Source organism: Salmo salar, chromosome ssa21 (genome assembly GCF_905237065.1).
Source record: "Salmo salar chromosome ssa21, Ssal_v3.1, whole genome shotgun sequence".
Lineage (NCBI taxonomy): Eukaryota > Metazoa > Chordata > Actinopteri > Salmoniformes > Salmonidae > Salmo > Salmo salar.
Genome location: NC_059462.1, coordinates 9,794,446 through 9,816,147, shown reverse-complemented (window position 1 = coordinate 9,816,147; position 21,702 = coordinate 9,794,446). Strand labels below are relative to the sequence as shown.

Genomic DNA, 21,702 nt, shown 5'->3' with positions numbered 1-21,702 from the left:
AACTCCAGACTTCAACTGTATAGTCTAGATGTTCTTATTTAATATGTCTGACAAATTATTGCACATGAGTGAATTATCAAAGCACTGGACAATTAGAGACAAGGCAAACAAGAACCCAGTCAAAAACGTGTCCTAGTTTTGTTTTATCGTGGGCTGGAGCTCTTTATATGACATTTTGGTGTTGATTGTGTTTGTTGTGTCTGTTTGTTGCATCTTCTGTTTGTTACTGTAAAAACAAAAGTCCAGTCAAGCACTGAGAAACAAATTTGAGCCTTTATTGGAATGTTGTAAGGCATTAAATACACAAATCCCACCTTTTTTGATAATTTGGCATGTAATAAAAAAAAAAAAAAGGCTAACAATACTGGTCCTACAGTCATTCTCTTTCAATTTCATCACAATTATTTTATGAATAGAGTTCTCTTTTCTTTTCTTTCTTTCACTGCAATATAGAAGAGGAAATCTGGAATGGTCGAAAGTAAAAGCAGAGGCGTGTTAATGTAGAATTAAAAGGGAAATAGCAAGGACAGACATGGGTAGAATAATGAGGGAGAGAAAGTTTTCTAACTTAAAAAAATACTGTGTATCAAAGCTGCATTGTGGGTTAAAATGGTCACTTGCTGATACTGGTATGCATTTACATTTTTCTCCCCGGATATCCCAAGTTTTACATATAAAAAACCTTTGTATGAAATATAAACAAGCTCTTGCTGTGGTACATAAAGTGAAGTGCATTTGAAGCAGAAAAAAAAAATTGTAAAGGAGACATTAATATGTTCTATAACCTTGCCATGATCAACAATAGCTTGAGTTGCCAGATATTCCCTGGACTCAAGTTCTACAAACATAAATAATGTTTTGACTTCTAGTTTTATTATCATCATCAATATTATTGTCACCATCAAATCCCCCACCACCATCACGCTTTTCAGCATGTTGCTCGACAGATCCGGAAATGATTTTTTATAGTTTTGGTTTAGAAACCATATTTCCCTCATTTTGAAAAAAAATTAAAAATAAAAAGAAAAAAGAAACATTTCCAATAAAATTTCCAGCCGGACTGTGTTTGGTCTGGTCTCTTTTTTCCTTTTTTAAAATTCTGTATCGCCTCTCGTTCTGTACATCCAGAATGAACGAGCAATCAAAAATCGCAAACGCACCAACCCTGACCCCCTCCCATGACCACCCCCTACCCTCCCAACCCAACCCACCCTGTCTAACCATTAGATATTGGAGGGCCACAGTTAAGACATGACTCCGAACACGGGGTTGTGACGACAGATGCTGGGCCCGATCTCCTCATAGTCCTTTTTGGTGTGGCATACCTGGTAGAACTCAGGCTAGAAAAGAGAAAGCAATGTGTTGACATTTGGCATATTTGAATAAAAGAGAAAAAACGAAAACGTTGAAAACAAATGATCTTAAAGACATTAAAAAAAAAAGACAGTGTGGGTTAGGGTTTTTCTTCATTTTCTTTTTTATCTAAAAAGACATGTTTAAGATGCCCGTCTCTACCATACAAACCAACGGACATTCCGTTAAAAAAAAATTATATATAATTATCTACAGTATATGTCCTTATTAACCGAAGACTAAAAGCATTTAATGCTGTGCTGTAAAATGTCAGTGATGACACAACCCACTTTACAGTCACATCCTACAGTACCGGAGTTCCTGTTCTAAAAAGGTGTTATTCAGTTGACTAATGCAATGTTGTAAACTCGCAACAATCACAATGAACATTATCAATGGATGCCCCTGATTACATTATGGATGATTCCCTTTGACATTGGAATTATACACAATTACTTTGGCATTTCAAAATCGGGTTACAAGGAAACTGGAAGATAGTATGCCCTTAGAGTAAACACAAAATGGCAGTAATCATGCTGACAATGCAAATCACTGATATTAAGCTAAAGTGCTGACAGTAACCTTTTATCGCATCATCTTGGACTACATTCTAGGGAGGTTAGTTAAGCAGATGGCACATAAAATAATTTTCTGATTTACATTTAAAATCATTAAAATTGTTTTACTATGTGACAAGTTAGATTTTTCCTTATCATTTCAATTTTGTTCCAAAGAACACAACAGAATTTCTACAATTCCACTTATAATACCGTTTTCCCCCACAGAATAGCAATACTTACAGTTGAGGCTAACATGGATCCTCCGAACCACACTGCATATCTCTGCATATGATGAGTGATGACTTGCACATCAATTGGTTTGGGCTGAGAAGGCAAAAGCAAAAACCAAAATAAATAATGTTAGGGTTTTTTCTGGATCAAATAGTTTATTTTTTTTATTTTACCTTTATTTAACTAGGCAAGTCAGTTAAGGACAAATTCTTATTTTCAATGACGGCCTAGGAACAGTGGGTTAACTGCCTTGTTCAGGGGCAGAATGACAGATTTGTACCTTGTCAGCTCGGGGAATCGAACTTGCAACCTTTCGGTTACTAGTCCAACGCTCTAACCACGAAGCTACACTGCGTGGCAATGGGCACGGTCGGTGCGGCTGAATTTTAGAGAACATTTTAGAGGCCCCCCATCTTGGCGGTGTAAAGCCAATTTAATGCAATTCTACACATTTAGCCAGTTTTAAAGCTAATTTCCTGAAATTCCATGCATTTTGCCATGGCTAATGGTGTGTTCTTTTGCTCAAAAATTACGAAATCAATATCGCTAAATTGAATATTCAAAAACAATCTATTCCCCTGTGACTGTCTAGCTTTTATTTTGGTGATTGAGAACTAACAAAGATTACATTATTAAAATAAAAAAAATAAAAAAATAGGTCCATCATCTTTTTTGCATACAGTGCATTCGGAAAGTATTCATACCCCTTCACTTTTTCCACATTGTTACAGTCAGACTTATTCTAAAAATGATTAAATTGTTAGTTTTTTCCTCAATCTACACACAATATCCCATAATGACAAAGCAAAAACAGGTTTTTAGAATGTTTGCAAATATGTTACTGAAATATCACGTTTACTTAAGTATTCAGACCCTTTATTGAAGCACCTCTGGCAGCTATTACAGCCTTGAGTCTTCTTGGGTATGACGCTACAAGCTTGGCACACCTGTATTTGGGGAGTTTCTCCCATTCTTCTCTGCAGATCCTCTCAGGCTCTGTCAGGTTGGATGGGGAGTGCACACCTGTATTTGGGGAGTTTCTCCCATTCTTCTCTGCAGATCCTCTCAGGCTCTATCATGTTGGATGAGGAGTGTCGCTCCTGCATTGTCTTGGCTTTGCGTTTAGGGTCGTTGTCCTGTTCTCCCATCTCCACAGAGGAACTCTATCCGGTTCTTGGTCACCTCCCTGACCAAGGCCCTTCTCCCCGATTGGTGAGTTTGGCCAGAAGGCCAGCTCTTGGAAGAGTCTTGGTGGTTCCAAACTTCTTCCATTAAAGAATGATAGAGGCCACTGTGTTCTTGGGGCTCTTCAATGCAGACATTTTTTGGTACCCTTCCCCAGATCTGTGCCTTGAGACAATTGTGTCTCGGAGCTCTACGGACATTTCCTTCAACCTCATGGCTTGGTTTTTGCTCCGACATGCACTGTCAACTGTGAGACCTTATGCCTTTGCAAATCATGTCCAATCAATTAAATTTACCCCAGGTAGACTCCAATGTTTCTACTCCAATTGTAGAAACATCTCAGGGATGATCAATGGAAACAGGACGCACCTGAGCTCAATTACGAGTCTCATAGCAAAGAGTCTGAATACTTATGTAAATAAGGAATTACATTTTCAAACATTTTGAAAAAACGGTTTTTGCTTTGTCATTATGGGGTATTGTGTGTAGATGGATTAAATACAAACATTCCTCATCAATTTTAGAATGAGGCTGTAATGTAACAAAATGTGGAAAAGGGGAAGGGGTCTAAAAACATTGCGAATGCACTGTACTTAATATCTGGGTTTTAGTCGTTTATGTTTACACTGAAAGCATAAGGTCCAATGCAGCAGTTTTTTTTCATCTCTATATGAAATCATTTCTGGGTAACAATGAATTACCTTACTCTGTTTTCAATTAAAATGGTCAAAAAGAGACAAATTGTTTGTCAGCATAGAGCAATTTTTTCTAGGACTGCCGGAGTGGTCTAAGTGGGGCGGGGGAAACTAGCCATTATTGGCAGAGGTGTGGAACTCTTTCTTATTGGTCTATTAACCTATTTGGGCTAGGGGGCAGTATTTTGACGTCCGGATGAAAAGCGTGCCCAAAGTAAACTGCCTGTTACTCAGGCCCAGAAGCTAGGATATGCATTTAATTGGTAGATTTGGATAGAAAACACTCAAAAGTTTCTAAAACTGTTAAAATAATGTCTGTGAGTATAACAGAACTGATATGGCAGGCGAAACCCCGAGGACAAACAATACAAAAAAATATTTTAAAAAAAAATTCAGCCTACCACTATTTCCAATGGCTGTCATGTTTATTATGAGGCGAAATCCTCCCAGATTGCAGTTCCTAGGGCTTCCACTAAATGTCAACAGTCTTTAGAAAGGGTTTCAGGCTTGTTTTTGGAAAAATGAGCCAGAATTTGTAGTTTTTCTAAGTGGCTCCCATTTTGGCTGTAGTGTTTTCATGCGCGTGGATGAGAGCGCGTTCTTTGTTGTTTATCTCCAGTAAAGACAATAACGATTCTCCGTCTTAAATTTTATTGTTTATTTACGTATTAGGGTACCTGAGGTTTGATTATAAACGTTGTTTGACTTGTTTGGAGAAGTTTATTGGTAACGTTGGGGATTCATTTTGTATGCATTTTGAAGGAGGGAAACCGGTGGATTATTGAATGAAGCGTGCCAGCTAAACTGAGTTTTTGGGGTTATAAAGAAGGACTTTATCGAACGAAAGGACCATTTGTGATGTAGCTGGGACCTTTTGGAGTGCCAACAGAAGAAGATCTTCAAAGGTCAGGCTTTTATTATATCGCTATTTCTGACTTTCGTGGCGCACCTGCCTGGTTGAAAAATGTTTTTCATGCGGGGCGCTGTCCTAAGATAATCGCATGGTGTGCTTTCGCCGTAAAGTCTTTTTGAAATCTGACACAGCGGCTGGATTAACAAGAAGTTAAGCTTTATTTTAATGTATGACACTTGTATTTTCATGAATCTTAAATATTTGTAATTTGAATTTCGCGCAATGCAATTTCACCGGGTGTTGTCGAGGTGGGTCGCTAGCGGACTGCCTGCACCAGAAAGGTTAACTAAGTCTTTTCAAAAAGCTCTTACATTAAAAGACCATTTTCACAGTATTATTCCAACCTCAGTGTGATATAAAACACAAGTTGACTGCACTGGGCCTTTAATAACATAAAAAAAATGCTTGGAATTAGGCATCCCAAAAAAACACTCTCTGCCAAAACAGTAGCTGGTTACAAGCTCTGACTAATAACAGCAGGGATTCAGAGCTTGACGGGACCACTTCTGTAAGAAAACAGGAACAGCTCTAGTAAGGTTACCATAACTAGGTACTGTTCTCACCTTGAGCTTGCCCCCACTCAGCTCCTCACTCATCTTCAGCCTGGCGTCCACAGTCCTCTTCAGGTCCCTCTGCAGGCGCCGCCCAAAGTCCCTGAACATGGTGGAGCCGCCTGACAGGACAATGTTCTGGAGAGAGGAACACAGTGGGACGTGTCAGATATTGTGGCAAATAAAGGGGGTTCAACTCGTTCACACGCACATACAGAACATTTTGATATTGAAAGGAGTTGCGGACCAGAGAGCTGATAAGTCTGTTCAAGTCAAACCCAAAATGCTTATTGGATATTAATGGGATGTGGTTTTAACCAAGATCTATGTAGTTCCAGGGATAGGATTACCTTGTAAAGAGGACGTCTGACATCAATGGGGCAGTTCTGGATAACCTCGTCCACAACTTCGGAGATGGGCTGGGTGAAGTCAGGATTGGCAAACTGGGGGATTTTAAGGAAGAGTGAAGGGAGAAGTGTGAGAGAGAATTTATAAATTGTATACACATCCACGTTCACAGAAACATATCTTAAAGAATATTTTCACCATTTTAAAGATGTCTATCTCCATCATTCACTCCGGCCTCTGCAGCCCTGAACTGCACAACTCCTCTTCTGCCTGTAATTTGTGATTATAGGACATTGTAGGACAAGGTTCCCCAACTGCCCACCCCACATTTTCGGGGGGAAAAAATATGTATTTCAAAATGTTTATTGTTGAATATAAAACTAAAAACACCAGCAAATCAGCTCCAAGTGATTTACATTTTTGGAAATGTGTTCCAAAGTACTCCCACACATAAGAGATACAGGTAACTGCCAAATAAAGAAAACACCTAAATAAAGTGTCTTAAAAGGGCAAGCGACAACTTCAATGCACCTTGGCATAGATTCTACAAGTGTCTGGAACTCTAATGGAGGGATGAGACAATTCTTCGACGGGAAATTCTACTATTTGGTGTTTTGTTGATGGTGGAAAATGCCGTCTCAGGCGCCGCTCCAGAATCTTCCATAAGTGAGCAATTGGATTGAGATCTGGTGACTGAGACGGTCATGACATATGGTTTACATTGTTTTCATGCTCATCAAACCATTCAGTGATCATTAGTGCGCTGCGGATGTGGGGACATTGTCATCCTATGGGAACATAGCCATGGTAGCCAAAATAATGGCCTGCCCAACATTTTTAAACATGATGGGATGTGAAATGCTTAATTAACTCAGGAACCACACCCTGTATCCCTCGATTACTTTTTTTGCAGGTAAGAGTACATGTGATCGTATACAAACGTAAGCCAGGTTTGAAATTTTAAAAAAAATTGTCAAATATTATATCTGTTTGGGCTTCTTGCGGTCAATTTGCAGTCTACAAATTATTTGTAATTATGTTCCGGCCGCATACCATCTGCTCAAGAAGAATTAGCATAGCTAAGAACTAGTCCAATTAGCATAGCGCTAACCTCTTGCTATGAAGCAGTTTAACAGCATAGTGCTAACTGCTTACCTCTGGGTGGAAGAAGATCTCAGGGCCAAGGAAGCGCTCGTAGCCCACGTCGACAGTGAACTCCTTCTTGCTGATGTTGTTAATTCCAGTGTACTGCTTGATCCACTTGGAGCCGTCCGTGTCGTACTTGTTGAACTCTTTCACTAGGTCAGGACACACGTAGCTGAAACGCTCCTGGTGGAAAAATACATGTATTTATTTAACCTAGGCAAGTCAGTTGAGAACAAATTCTTATTTACAATGACGGCCTACCCCGGCAAAACCCGGTCGACGCTGGGTCAATTGTGCGCCGCCTTATGGGACTCCCAATCCCGGCTGGATGTGATACAGCCTGGATACAAACTAGAGACTGTAGTGACGCCTCTTGCACTGAGATGCAGTGCCTTAGACCGCTGCGCCACTCGGGAGCAAGGTGTGGAGGCTGAGTGGATGCTGAAGTACAGTGTAACTGGTTACATACTGTATGATACATTCCGTAGGGTCAGTGTGGTCCACAGTACTTACAGAGCTGGACTGAAACTTTTTTTTAAAGTTCAATAGTAATTTATTTCAATTTTCTTTGTTTTAGTAGACGTGTTTAAAGGTCTTTGATCTTGGTGAGCAATACAACTCAGGAAGTAATTCATTCCACAGTATCTCTAGAGATAAATCAGATCAAGCCCGAACTGTCCGGTCTGGGTTTCTTTTACACGTGCTATGTTAGGTTAGTTTAGGGCAGACACAGAAAGGGAGAGAATAGACAGAAAAATGTGCAATCGAGAGGGATAGAAAGCGTCACCTGAAAATACCTGACCTAAGTGATTGATTGCTGGTACTCAGCAGTCATAGAAGTATGTCTTATTTTCTTTGAAGAACTACTAAAATAGTGATTACTTGTGATAAGCAGTAATGAAGTCACTACCATCATGGTGTATTGCTGTATTCTGTGTTGTTACAGCATTCAACCCACATAATGCATAGTACATTTAATGGTTTAAAAAATGTCATCGAACCAAAACCATGAATTGCTCAACACTAGTACATGCATGATTCCGTCCCTGTTTAGACCATGATTTTGGACCTAATTACATTCTAAATTATTTTCTTACAAGTTTCCAACAACACAGGACTCCACTTAAACAATCCTACAAAATACAGATTTTGGTAGAGACAAATGCAAATGATTAGACAGCTATTTTTTAAGAGCAAGAACATTGCATACAAATCAAGCTACCAATTGCAGTCAGAGATAAAGTCTCAGTAGGATGAAAAGTGTTTGTTTGTCTCGGGTTGAAAAACAATGACCTTCAACAGTATGCCCAAAAAAGGATTTAGATGAGCCTTTCAATAAAAAAATGTACTGCTTTGGATCAAGAAGGGAAGGGAGGTGAATCCCAATTGATTCTGGTGAAAACAAGGAGCAATTACAAGCTTGGGGTTACACCACACCCTTTGAACCACCTGGGGAGTCAAGTCGTCCATCTTGAAGTGTAAACTTAAACAATCAAAAACAGAACTGCATCCGTGTCCCACGTTTCAAACTACCTTACAAAAGAGAAGACTGAACATCAAGTGATGTTCTTAGCAGGAGGTATTAAACTTTCCGGTAGAACAATGGCGCCACCTAGTGTTATAGTCAAACTACAGACAAGGTCAGAATTATACATTTCCAATTGTAGACATCTTGGTTCATTTATTTATTCATTTATATTTCATTAAAAAAAATCTGAGTTGTGTTAGCAATGTTCAAATACTCAGTCAACTTCCACTGCAAACAGTGACAAAATCTGAACTGGGTGAGTGGTGGTAGAGGAATGCTATTGGGGCGCATACCTTCATTGAATGAAAGTGCTGGACAATAATGAGAGCGGTAGACTAGTTGTTGGAGAAAGACAAAACAGTGGGACTTCTGCCAAAGTGGTCGGTCCAGGACCCAGGACCAGAGTGACAAGTGTTATGATGCAGTAGCGCGAGTTGTGAGGAACTGTCTGACTGTTGTTATCAAGCCAAGCTAGTATGCTACTGCAATGTAGAATTCGCCTTGTAAATCGCACCCCAAAACAGTTCTTGAGAAAGCACAAGATATTTTGTTGAATTCTCACAAAATGGCTTAGGGAACCGCAACAGAGTACGTTATTCCTGTGTGAAACTGCCCTTAGGCAACACAGGATAGTTTCAATTTAAAATCAGCATTCTGGAAAACCTTGCCTCAGAGAACCAGGGATACGGTTGAGAATTTGGTCTAGGATTGGCTCCTTGACTGTACTATGAACCACAATGGTTGGTGAGTGGAGTAGTGGTTGACGGGAAACATAGTTCACTGTGACCTACCTTGACTGCCTTGGCCGTTTCCAGGGACTGCTCTGGGGGGATGCCCACCTCCCGCTCCCTCAGAAGCTGCTGGGTGAAGTAGGTGATGTCACGACCCGCGATGGGGATGTGCTTTATACAGCTGCCGATGACGTAGCCCTCAGCCTACAGCAACACAAAAAGAAAGATGGTTCAGAGCTCACAATGTCTAGGGTGAGGTGACATCACAGCATATAAGAATAAATAGGTCAACGTAGATGCACGCGTTTAAATAACGCTCATGCCAGATTTACACTATTGTGCCGAACTAAACTGGGCATATTTTTCTATCATAGAAGCATTACATGCTCACATCCTGAATTATGTTTGGCTGACTTTCTGTATGTTAAGCAGTGGCTTGTACATCCTACAAAATGCTGACTTAATCTCCACTGACCACACAACGTGCGTTCTTGCAATACGTTTACTTGCCAGGAAATTCCGCCCGTATCTAAGGCTGTGTGTCAAAAGCATAGTGGCCTACTTTGATAGTTGCCTTCATCTGCACTGATTGAAAAGAAATGGACAAAAGAAAACATGCGCATGATAGTAATCTTTCCCTGGCTTTTGCCCATCCAGTCTTTTTTTATACTGAACAAAAATAAACAACATGTAAAGTGTTGGTCCCATGTTTCATGAGCTGAAATAAAAGATCCCAGAAATGTTCCATACGCACAAAGCTTATTTCTCTCACATTTAGTCACAAATTTGTTTACATCCCTGTAATTTCTCCTTTGCCAAGACAATCCATCCGACAGGTGTGGCATATCAAGAAGCTGATTAAACGGCATGATCATAACACAGGTGCACATTGTGCTGGGGACAATAAAATGGGCACTAAAATGTGCAGTTTTGTCACAGAATAATGCCAGAGATGTCTCAAGTTGAGGTAGTGTGCAATTGGCATGCTGACTGCAGGAATGTCCACCAGAGCTGTTGCCAGAGCATTGAATGTTCATTTCTCTACCATAAGCCTCCAATGTCGTTTTAGAGAATTTGGCAGTACGTCCAACCGGCCTCAAAAACACAAACCACGCGAGCCCAGGACCTCCACATGCGGCTTATCCTGCGGGATCGCCTGAGACCAGCCACCGAGACAGCTGATGAAACTGAGGAGTATTTCTGTCTGTAATAAAGACCATTTGTTGGGAAAAAACACATTCTGATTGGCTGGGCCTGGCTCCTCAGTGGGTGGGCCTATGCCCTCCAAGGCCCACCCATGAAACAGGCAAAGGAGGCCACTGAGAATTATTGAGACACATGCAGGATCAGGGGTCTGGCTGAGGGAGCCTTCGCTGGGACCATGGTTGTGTTCAGTATGACACGCAGTAGAAAAACATTTAGCAATGGAACACAAAAATCTGTGTTCCTGTTGGACAAAGTTCAGGTTGTAAATTTGTCTCTCTGTTTAAAAAAAAAAAAATCCCTATACTCTCTGGGTGTTTCTCAATATGCATACTACCCTGACTCCACACTCATGCTCAGAGTGCATTCTCTCGACCACGTTCACTTGAGGATGAGTGTAGAGAATGCATAAAACAATACATTTGAGAAGCACACACTGCCCCTACTGTATTACCTCACGCTTCATCTCCCCATTCACTGAGCCTTCTTCCAAGATATACCCATAGCAAGTGTTTTACTTGATAATTATCAGCTACATACAGTGCATTCAGAAAGTATTTAGACCCCTTCCCTTTTTCCACATTTTGTTACGTTACAGCCTTATTCAAATATTGATTACATTTAAAAAAAATCCTCAATCTATACACAACACGAAAATCTATGACAACACGAAAACAGGTTTTTAGAAATTAAAATATTAAAAATAAAATACAGAAATACCGTATTTACATAAGTATTCAGACCCTTTGCTGAGACTCGAAATTGAGCTCAAGTGCATCCTGTTTCCATTGATCATCCTTGAGATGTTTCTACAACTTGGTTGGAGTGTATGGTAGCATGGTAGCAGCATCATCATGCTGTGGGGATGTTTTTCAGCAGCAGGAACTGGGAGACTAGTCAGGATCGAGGGAAAGATGAACGGAGCAAAGTACAGAGAGATCCTTGATGAAAACCTGCTCCAGAGCGCTCAGGACCTCAGACTAGGGGGGGAAGATTCCCCTTACAACAGGACAACGACCCTAAGCACACAGCCAAGATAACGCAGGAGTGGCTTCGGGACAAGTCTCTGAATGTCTGAGTAGCCCAGCCAGATATCTAAAAACCTGTTTATGCTTTGTCATTATGGGGTATTGTGTGTAGATTGATAGGGGAAAATAATATTTAAATCAATTTTAGAATAAGGCTGTATTTGTATGTGAAAAAAGTCAAGGGGTTCTGAATACTTTCAGAATGCACTTTATATGAATTGTAATAATGTAGCTAACCAGATAGTTTAACTGGCAAAAATGACCTAAAACTAATATTATGCAAGATAGCCATGAAGAATTTAACCTCTGGCTAGCTAACAGTACTAGTAGCTAGCCCATTTTGACTTATTTTGGGCTTGCGATCTATGGTACGTAGGCAGGTAAACATGCCAAAATTAACAGCATTTATTTATTAACGTATCAAGAAAAAATATTGTAGTCAGGCAACATATGAGATGTGAATAGGCAACATTTCACTCCTTGATTTTTCTCTCACTTAAACTAAAATAATGTACAAAATTGATTTCAAGAAATGTTGCATAATTTTTTACGTGGTTATGTCATATTTCTTTGCATACGTTCCGTTGAAGCTTGCATCTATGCATGCTTCAAAATATGTACAAACGGAGTACGCATTTGAGAAGTGCCCTCCATGCTCCGTTTCGCATACTTTAATTTGGACTCATACTCCGACCCTCCCGTGAGCACAGTAGTATGCATTTTGAGAAACACTGCGCGCGTGTGTGTGTGTGTGTGTGTGTGTGTGTGTGTGTGTGTGTGTGTGTGTGTGTGTGTGTGCACTGTATAGCGTGTGCACATGAGTGAATGTGTGTAATAGATCAGTCTTTTCTGTCAGACGTGAGAAGGCTTTCCTCAGATCAGGTGTGTTTGTCACTCACCACAGGGATAACGTGGGTGACTCCGTCTCCGCTGTCGATGACCGTCCCCGTCAGTGTCCTCTCCCCCACCTGTCTGGATGTCCAGGAGGCTGCCAGCGCCAGGACAGCCTTGGGTATGAGAACAAGGTCAATGTGACACCATTGTAAAACAACAACAGTAAAACAACACTGAGGATGTCCATGATGTCATTGACCACATTATTTAAACAACATTAAACACCAGGGGGCAGTGGCAGTTAGGAAGTCTGTGTTTTACATAAAAGCATAAAGGCTGTGCGTGTGTGTGTGTGTGTGTGTGTGTGTGTGTGTGTGTGTGTGTGTGTGTGTGTGTGTGTGTGTGCGCGCAAGTGTTTGTTTCTGATAGATATAAATAGTGTTTTCAGGGATGATGAGGCCATACCTGCACTGCAATGTAGAGCCCTGGGACGTTGAAGGACTCAAACATGATCTCTGCTGTATACTCTCGGTTCTCTGGTGTGTTCAGAGGAGGCTCTGTCTGCAAGAGGACACCACAGTACTGGGAGTTAGACTTCAACCCAGACACACTAATCCAACCAGCATCAGATTTATTAACAACCACATCACCCTCAATTACAGGTAAAAGTCTATGCTACGTACCTACAGAAAAGGTTTTAGTTACAATGTATTACAACAGCCTTAGTGTTCCCCCTACATTCATTTATCAGCAGCTTAAAATTGAAAAAAAAAGACAAAAGAAAATGTATATTTTTATTCTCCTGAGACGCGCTTTTAAGATCAGAGTAAGAACTTACATCAGACCGTCCAAGAAACATCCAAGGTAACTAGATAGCGAGCTTGTAATCCTGGAAGTGTAGCCAACCCTATTAATAGACGTATAGATGTATGGCCCAGAAAGACCCAAGGTTTTTAGCCCACTGTTTTAACCGTTTCGTTTCAGTTCCCTTCACTGGGTGTTCCATTTCACTTGGCTCACAGTGCTGATATAGTCCTACTTCCTCAAGTGTCTTGGCATTTATGACACCACTTTTTATCCAGGGGTGCACAACTCAGGACCTCCAGTTCCGCAGACACATTGGTTTTCATTTCACCCATCAGGTTGTAAAGAGAGCCCACCCTATTTGGCAAGTGTGCCCTCTATCCATCTGTATGGTGTCTTTCTTTCCTGTAAATGTCCCATTTGGACCATGGTCCTCTTACCAACAGAAAGTAGTGGTCCTCAGGCTCCGCCCTCAGGTACTTGAAGATCACCTGTTCCATGAACCTCTCCATCAGGTCCCAGTCCTCGACAATGCCGTGACGGATGGGCCACTGTGGGCGAGAGGTCAAAGGTCAATCACACTGGCAAACATACAGGTCCCGGTTTTCCGATACCGATGGAACTTAGGCTTACGAGTGTTTTAACAATGCTTACAACGGTCGAAGTTCTAACATGCATTTACCAAAACACCACGGAGAGAGAATGTTCGGTAAGTGCGTCGTTGAGGCATGTGTCGATACTGATAGGATCGAAAGACATCGGTGTTCTCGGATCAGCTTTCTCCATTAAAATCTTACCTTAACATTCAAATTATTCCACAATACTGACGACGGATCAGCTCCGAAAAACATATAATCCCTGGCTGCAAATATTAAGGTGGGTTATTCTAATGCTTACCCTACAATAATGCACTAAATCAAGATTTGGCACATCACTGCCGACGTGTTGAAGCAAAATTAAACAGTAGCCTACAATTAGCGAAATATAACTCTATTGAATGAACATGAAATTGATTTGAATATTAATTAATTATTCAGGCCTATGTATCCTATAATGTAGTATATTTATCTTAATGCAGTCATCTCAGTTTTCATTTGAAACATCTTTTTATCCTTCTCTTGTTTGCAACAATTGTGAAGACATTGGCAACTTTGTACTCATAGTTAACTTCTTTGTGAAGCTACCAGTGGTCACAGAGAGACAAACATTTTGACTCTTATGTTTAGTGGATCTCATCTGTGTATAAAGTGGGGGAAAAGTGGGGGAAAAAGTGGGGGAAAAAAAACGCATATAATGACGCACTTAGCTGTTCTACGAGAGGTCTGAGAGAGTCGGTAAATAACGAGCATTGTCAAGTGCTATGTCAGTAACGATGGTTTTGGAAAACTGCTCAGAGATTTAACGATGCTCCTACGAAGGTTCTAACTATGAAAGCAGCCTTAATACGCTTTTGGAAAAACTAGGCTCTGGCTAGTAAATGACTTTGTGACTAAGTACACCAACATCCATTTTAGTGCATGGTTGAATGACCCATCAGGTACAAGACCATACAATGAGTAGGCCTGCATGTCCTAGTAGCACATAATATCCACTAACAAACATTGAGTGCATTGCGTAGTGACAAATAGTCATGTGAAATGAGAGTGACTGGCCGTTGACAGATGCCTCTCTGGTGTAGTATACTGGTTTCCGTAAATCTTTGAAATGCAAAGTATGCAAGTTCACATGACAACTTGTAGGCCATTTGTCATGTTCAATTGGTGGGTTTGTGCTTTGTATTGGTCACGTACAAATGGCTCTTCAGGGCTGTCATGTTTGGCATTGGACAGGTTTGCTTGTGGTATATGTGAGTTTTAATATACTGTATTGGGTGGTCCTGTAGCCTTTTTGAGTCATGGGTTTGGTACCTTTGTGGCATAATTGGGCTTGTCTATCCCCTCATCTCCGATGAAGAAGTCCAGGTCGTCCACCCCCTTGACCGTCCTTGATCCAACCTTGGCCGACTCTTTGATTGCAATACCTGGTAGGGATGAGAGAGACGGATGGAGGGAGAAAGAAACACACAAAGAGAGACAGAGACAGAGAGAATCAATTAGACTAAGGTCGTGTTTGATGAAAGGGCTTAAGACACAAATCCAGTCAAACACCAAGTGCAAGAGTGACCTACAGTATGCCCTCACTGTTCACTATCCAGCCTTGTATTTCCAAAGCATGGCCCCAAAGAGCTCTAAAATAGAAAAACAGGCCTGAAAACACTTTCAGCATCAACGATATCAGATCATAACCTAGACTCTTTGAAACCGTGTTAGGGCTCTGCTTATTAAAATTACTTTTGTCTAGGCAACAGTTAGGCCTATCCTCAATGTGAGGTGAATCGTCTGGACACATATACCCACATGATGGAACAATGAACTGTGGCTCTGTGTTCCCTGCATACCCCAGCTTAGTGTATCTGAAAGAGAGAAGGCACACCATTAGATTGAACATCACTTGATCACATTTGTTTTGTATGGGTGACACTTTGTAAAAGGAGAAAATAATAAAAATTGATTAGCAGGCATAACCTATAATTCTGGTTAGGCCTAGCTTCTGTGATTTTTATCAATACAACCCCTGTTCTTCCACAGATCAGTTTAGTGCCAACAACTGCAGCTCAACTCTGAATAGCCTACCCTTCAATAGGAAGAGTGTAAAAGGGCATTTGGAATCTAAGGGGCTATTCACACATTTCCCCAAATCCACCACTTGAGTAGAACTCTTAGCATAGCATCATCCTACAACTGGTCAGAGTGCCAGCAGTGTTGCAATTAAGGTTCACTTACACAAGGCTAAAGCCTTATCGCAAAATGATAAGCTGCATACAACAGTTAAGTGTTTGTTTACTGTAAATGGGTAGCCTAGAAATCTCAGCCCAAGAGAGCTCATCGTAGTTGCAACATAGGCTACTACCATAAGGATATAAGACACATTGTCTGAGATGCTTTTCAATACCACCGTTTCAGTGCAGTAGGTTAGCCTATAGAAAGTAGGCCTAGTTGCTTTTAAGTCCTATTTTAACAGTATTGTAAATATAACAAGGCCTACCCAATGAGTGAGGAATAACAGAGCTGGTAAGGATTAACATTTTAGTAGCTGCACGTGGAAGACACAAAAAAAATAGGCTTGGAGCTTCATTCCACAGAACAGTCCTAGCTTGTCTGGGGTTGCTACCTGCCTCAACAAGCATGTTTCACTACACTCCTAGCAGTGGACATAACCACAGGAGTGCTCACATCCAAATCGATCCTCAAGCCCCTCATCACTGAGAGGATCAGATAAGTATAGCCTACAAAATATGACAATGCTTAGGCAACATCCATTCAATCTTCTTAGAAATAGGCCTCTGCAAGTGCCGAAAACAAAGGGTAGGGAATAGAGGTTGATTGGGCATTAGGCCTAGGCAAGGCCTGAAATTGAAGCTAGGCTACTGTGTTTGATGAAAGACTATAATGTTTTATTTCACCTTTATTTAACCAGGTAGGCTAGTTGAGAACAAGTTATAATTTGCAGCTGCGACCTGGCCAAGATAAAGCATAGCAATTCGACACATACAACTACACATGGAATAAACAAAACATAGACAATAATACAGTAGAACAAAAGAAAACAAAAAGTCTATATACAGTGAGTGCAAATGAGGTAAGTTAAGGCAATAAATAGGCAATGGTGGTGAATTAATTACAATATAGCAATTAGACACTGGAATGGTAGATGTGCAGAAGATGAATGTGCAAGTAGAGATACTGGGGTGCAAAGGAGCAAGATAAATAAATAAATACAGTATGGAGATGAGGTAGGTAAATAGATGGGCTGTTTACAGATAGGCTATGTACAGGTGCAGTGATCTGTGAGCTGCTCTGACAGCTGGTGCTTAAAGCTAGTGAGGGAGATGTGAGTCTCCAGCTTCAGAGATTTTTGCAGTTCGTTCCAGTCATTGGCAGCAGAGAACTGGAAGGAAAGACGACCAAAGGAGGAATTGGCTTTGGGGGTGACCAGTGAGATATACCTGCTGGAGCGCGTGCTATGAGTGGGTGCTGCTATGGTGACCAGTGAGCTGAGATAAGGCGGGGCTTTACCTAGCAGAGGCTTGTAGATAACCTGTAGCCAGTGGGTTTGGCGATGAGTATGAAGCGAGGGCCAACCAACGAGAGTGAACAGGTCGCAATGGTGGGTAGTGTATGGGGCTTTGGTGACAAAACGGATGGCACTGTGATAGACTGCATCCAGTTTGTTGAGTAGAGTGTTGGAGACTATTTTATAGATGACATCACCGAAGTCGAGGATCGGTAGGATGGTCAGTTTTACGAGGGTATGTTTGGCAGCATGAGTAAAGGATGCTTTGTTGCGATATAGGAAGCCAATTCTAGATTTAATTTTGGATTGGAGATGCTTAATGTGAGTCTGGAAGGAGAGTTTACAGTCTAACCAGACACCCAGGTATTTGTAGTTGTCCACGTATTGTAAGTCAGAGCCGTCCAGAGTAGTGATGCTGGACGGGTGAGCAGGTGCGGGCAGTGATCGATTGAATAGCATGCATTTAGTTTTACTTGCGTTTAAAAGCAGTTGGAGGCCACGGAAGGAGAGTTGTATGGCATTGAAGCTCGTCTGGAGGTTAGTTAACACAGTGTCCAAAGAGGGGCCAGAAGTATACAGAATGGTGTCATCGGCGTAGAGGTGGATCAGAGAATCAACAGCAGCAAGAGCAACATCATTGATGTATACAGAGAAGAGAGTAGGCCCGAGAATTGAACCCTGTGGCACACCCATAGAGACTGCCAGAGGTCCGGACAACAGGCCCTCCGATTTGACACATTGAACTCTATCAGAGAAGTAGTTGGTAAACCAGGCGAGGCAATCATTTGAGAAACCAAGGCTGTCGAGTCTGCCGATAAGAATGTGGTGATTGACAGAGTCGAAAGCCTCGGCCAAGTCGATGAATACGGCTGCACAGTAATGTCTCTTATCGATGGCGGTTATGATGTCGTTTAGATGTGTGTGAATGTGAATCAAGGCCTGGTATAGACCAAGTTTGAATAATGATAATGGCCTTACTGTGTGAAATCAAAACTGTTTGCTGAGCATGATAAGCAAATTCCGACTCCACCATAGCCCCAGGTACTACACTTAGCTGCAAGCCTGGCCTGTAACACCTGCATTTGAAACATTTGTTTAGACCAAGAACTGACCCCTACAAAAGAAAAAAAAACATACAGTAGCCTACATAAAACAGTGACTCTTCACAGACCTCCCAACAAAACTGTTATAGAGAAGTGAAGAAAATAAGCCCTACAATAACTCTGCTGCTCCATTTCACTGTTGAGTTCTAAGAATAGCGGCCCACTTGTGCTTGAGGTAAGAGGATGTAGAGTTCAGTTCAAATATTTTGGCTGTCGTGAGCATGACTCATGAGCTATGTGTTGGTGTAGCCTACTCAACCAGACTTCTGCTGGTCTGGTACTTTAGCATCTTGGCTTTTATAGCAGTTTCAAACATCTGCTCTACAAAGGAGTTAGCCTCATTCTCCATCCTCACCTGTAGTTTTCCAGTCCTCCTTCCCAGTGTGGACCAGATGCACTAGCCTAACTAATAGCCCAAAGGGAGCAGGGAAGATAAGTGGAGAGGTATGCAGGGAAACATGCGGAGTGAAGAATTCAAATCTCTGTATGGATTGCAAACAATGTAGCATCGTTAGTTAGGCAATAACCCCAACTATAGTATTAAATATAAATCTAGGTCTAGGCTATATCAAATGCCTACATAAGAGATCGCTCCTTAAATTACAATCTGTGCATTATTAGACAGTAAGTAAGTCTAACAATTGGGGCTGTGAATTGCCAGGGGCATCACGATAAGATATTATCACGATACTTAGGTACCAATACGATATGTATTGCGATTCTCACGATTCTATATGCATTGCGATTCGATACTGTGAATCTATTGCGATTCGATGTTCCAAACATACCGCTCACCAAATGTTTGTTGCAGAGGGACAAGAGAGAGCCATGAGAAAACATGTTTTTATCAGTCATGTAAATAAAAGGGCTGAAATCAAATTGCCACCCAATTTAATTAAAAAGAAGCCGGAGAACAAGCTATGAAAGGAAAATACTGGCGTTTTGGTGCAGGTATAGCTGACTAGCGCAAGAATAATATTGCGATAATGTCAAAACGATATATCGTCAAAAAAAATATCCTGATACGTAACTGTATCGATTTTTCCCCTCCATCACTTGTGACGGAATGCACAAAAACATTATTGTGTCGCTGAATAACATTTACCAAAGTGATTAACAGCTAAAACAACCTTTATTTAACTTGGCAAGTCAGTTAAGAACACATTATTGCAGGCAACTAGAATGATGTGGTTTATTGCACAGTTCAATAATGAGGGATTAGCCTAGGTCCAACTGTTATTAATTCACTGGCTTTTAATAGATCTTGGGACGTGCAATCAGCATATTGGCATTCACAATATTTACAGATGATTAAAAAAAAGGATGGGCATGAAGCAGAAGTATGCACAATCAAAACAAAGTGCTGTAGAACTGTGAGGTCACGCAAATGAGAATCCTCGAACTTTTCTATTGAATACAAACCAGTCTTTGTTATTCAGAAAAGTATTCATGTATGGCTTCATTTGAGATGGTAAAGGAACGGCTACATTTAGGAAATTAGAGAAGTATGCTAATAAAAAAAACATGTTCAGTTGCCGAAAACGACCATATATGGACTAAAAACCCTGAATGAGGAAGTCGCTCTGCGCGTGCTCAAAGCCGGGCATCACCAGTAAGCAAGCACTGCAAAATTACTTATGAAATGAATACCATTAACGACACAAAATTAAACTTTATAATAAACATGGTAGTCCCTTTATACTGTCCATTCAAAGTATTTCCGAAATGCAATATATTACATCCCCAGCAATGAAGAACAGATTGGGTGGATGTTGTATTGAAAATGCCTTTCCAACAGGAAGAAAACATTTTCTGATGATGAAAGCAAATAGCAGGCGTATAGCTAGCCATCTAGTGAATACAGCATAAATGTATGTTAAGTCAAGTGTTGTTAAACAGCAGTACGATAACAGCCTAACAAAACACGTTCGTTTTGCAATAAATGGCCAAAGGTTACATTGATTCAATGTATTAGCAAGCTATAGCTAGCACACACACACCCAGTTGCTGACAGCGACGGGCTCCGAGTCGGTGACACCCAAAATCTCGGTACGCTGTCTGCAAGGCGGTCTAGTTTGAATAGCTTACCCTGTACCGCAGTCGACAACACACGCCGGTAATCGTCCTGCCATCTCGTGTGCTTCTGGTAATCACAAATGTTTTCTGTTAATCGATAGCTGTCTGTGTCGGTTGGAGGATATTGCAAACCGTCCACAGGCGGAAACCTGAACCTGCACAAAGTACAGTTTCTAACGTTACTTCCGCACTCGGTCTAGGGCAGGCAAGATGGCTGACGCCGGGGAGCGCTTGAGTGAAGCAGGCAGAGTCAGCTTCACAGCTGTCAATCACAGTGGCCCCTGAGAGCAAAGCAACACTGCCAGGGGAATAAAACGTGACACAATAGGTGGTTGTGCCTAAATAAAATCCTTATAACTTTATTAGAACTAATCAAATATTATAATGCTGCAATGGCCAATATTGGCCTAGGGCACATCAATTTAAATAGACAAATTCTGTGGACCAGGTTTGAGATCAAATCTAGAATTTGGAGTTTTACAGTGCTACACAATTAACCTATTGAATTCTTATTCAAACGCATTAGACATCCTGAAATTAATGAATCTACAGTATTATGTCAACATACACTTAATTTCATTCCAATGTATCTATGTTGCCATATACTGATGTGTGTTGCATGTTGTTCCCTCAATTTCCATATAATTCCATCAGATTCCATAAATCAACCAAACAACTCTGCACAATTTCTTAATAGACCTTTCCAAAATTGTCATTAGATACAATGGGCCATCATCATGACCATCATATCATCATCAGACAGATACAATATGTCATTCAGCACTGAGAATATCCCCAAATGATCTGTCTGGTTCCCACTGTCTCTGTTTTTCTGACAAATCCAAGCAAAAGGGCATGGATTATGAGTCTGGATGTGTAAATATGAGCTGCGCTTAGGGCTGTTACGGTGACTGTATTACCGCCACACCGGCGGACACGGGTCATGACAGCAGTCAAATTCCACGTTTATTTATTTATTTGATTACTTTTTAAATTTTTTCTTTCACCTTTATTTAACCAGGTTGGCTAGTTGAGAACAAGTTCTCATTTGCAACTGCGACCTGGCCAAGATAAAGCATAGCAATTCGACACATACAACAACACAGAGTTACACATGGAATAAACAAAACATACAGTCAATAATACAGTAGAACAAAAGAAAACAAAAAGTCTATATACAGTGAGTGCAAATGAGGTAAGTTAAGGCAATAAATAGGCCATGGTGGCGAAGTAATTACAATATAGCAATTAAACACTGGAATGGTAGATGTGCAGAAGATGAATGTGCAAGTAGAGATAC

General features: G+C 40.9%; 1 protein-coding gene across 1 annotated transcript; it reads right to left on the bottom strand.

The window, feature by feature from the left end:
- Positions 1 to 254: 254 nt before the first annotated feature.
- Positions 255 to 20,671, bottom strand: LOC106581699 (actin-related protein 3). Its single transcript, XM_014163941.2, has 12 exons — positions 20,415 to 20,671; positions 15,507 to 15,562; positions 15,018 to 15,130; positions 13,551 to 13,661; positions 12,772 to 12,867; positions 12,372 to 12,479; positions 9,302 to 9,445; positions 6,992 to 7,165; positions 5,839 to 5,931; positions 5,501 to 5,626; positions 2,154 to 2,237; positions 255 to 1,340 (listed from the first exon to the last, which is right to left on the bottom strand). Exons 1-12 carry the CDS (start codon positions 20,456 to 20,458, stop codon positions 1,245 to 1,247), a joined length of 1,245 nt encoding a protein of 414 aa, XP_014019416.1. The 5' UTR covers positions 20,459 to 20,671; the 3' UTR covers positions 255 to 1,244.
- Positions 20,672 to 21,702: the final 1,031 nt, after the last annotated feature.

Bases quoted from the DNA above. Each gene is read 5' to 3' on its own strand.
- LOC106581699 (XM_014163941.2), bottom strand. From the start codon at position 20,458: ATGGCAGGACGATTACCGGCGTGTGTTGTCGACTGCGGTACAGG. The intron at 12,868-13,550 runs GTAAGAGGACCA...GTCCTCTTGCAG, and splicing joins AGGACCACTACTTTCTGTTG to ACAGAGCCTCCTCTGAACAC. The intron at 5,627-5,838 runs GTAATCCTATCC...TCCTCTCTCCAG, and splicing joins TCAGACGTCCTCTTTACAAG to AACATTGTCCTGTCAGGCGG.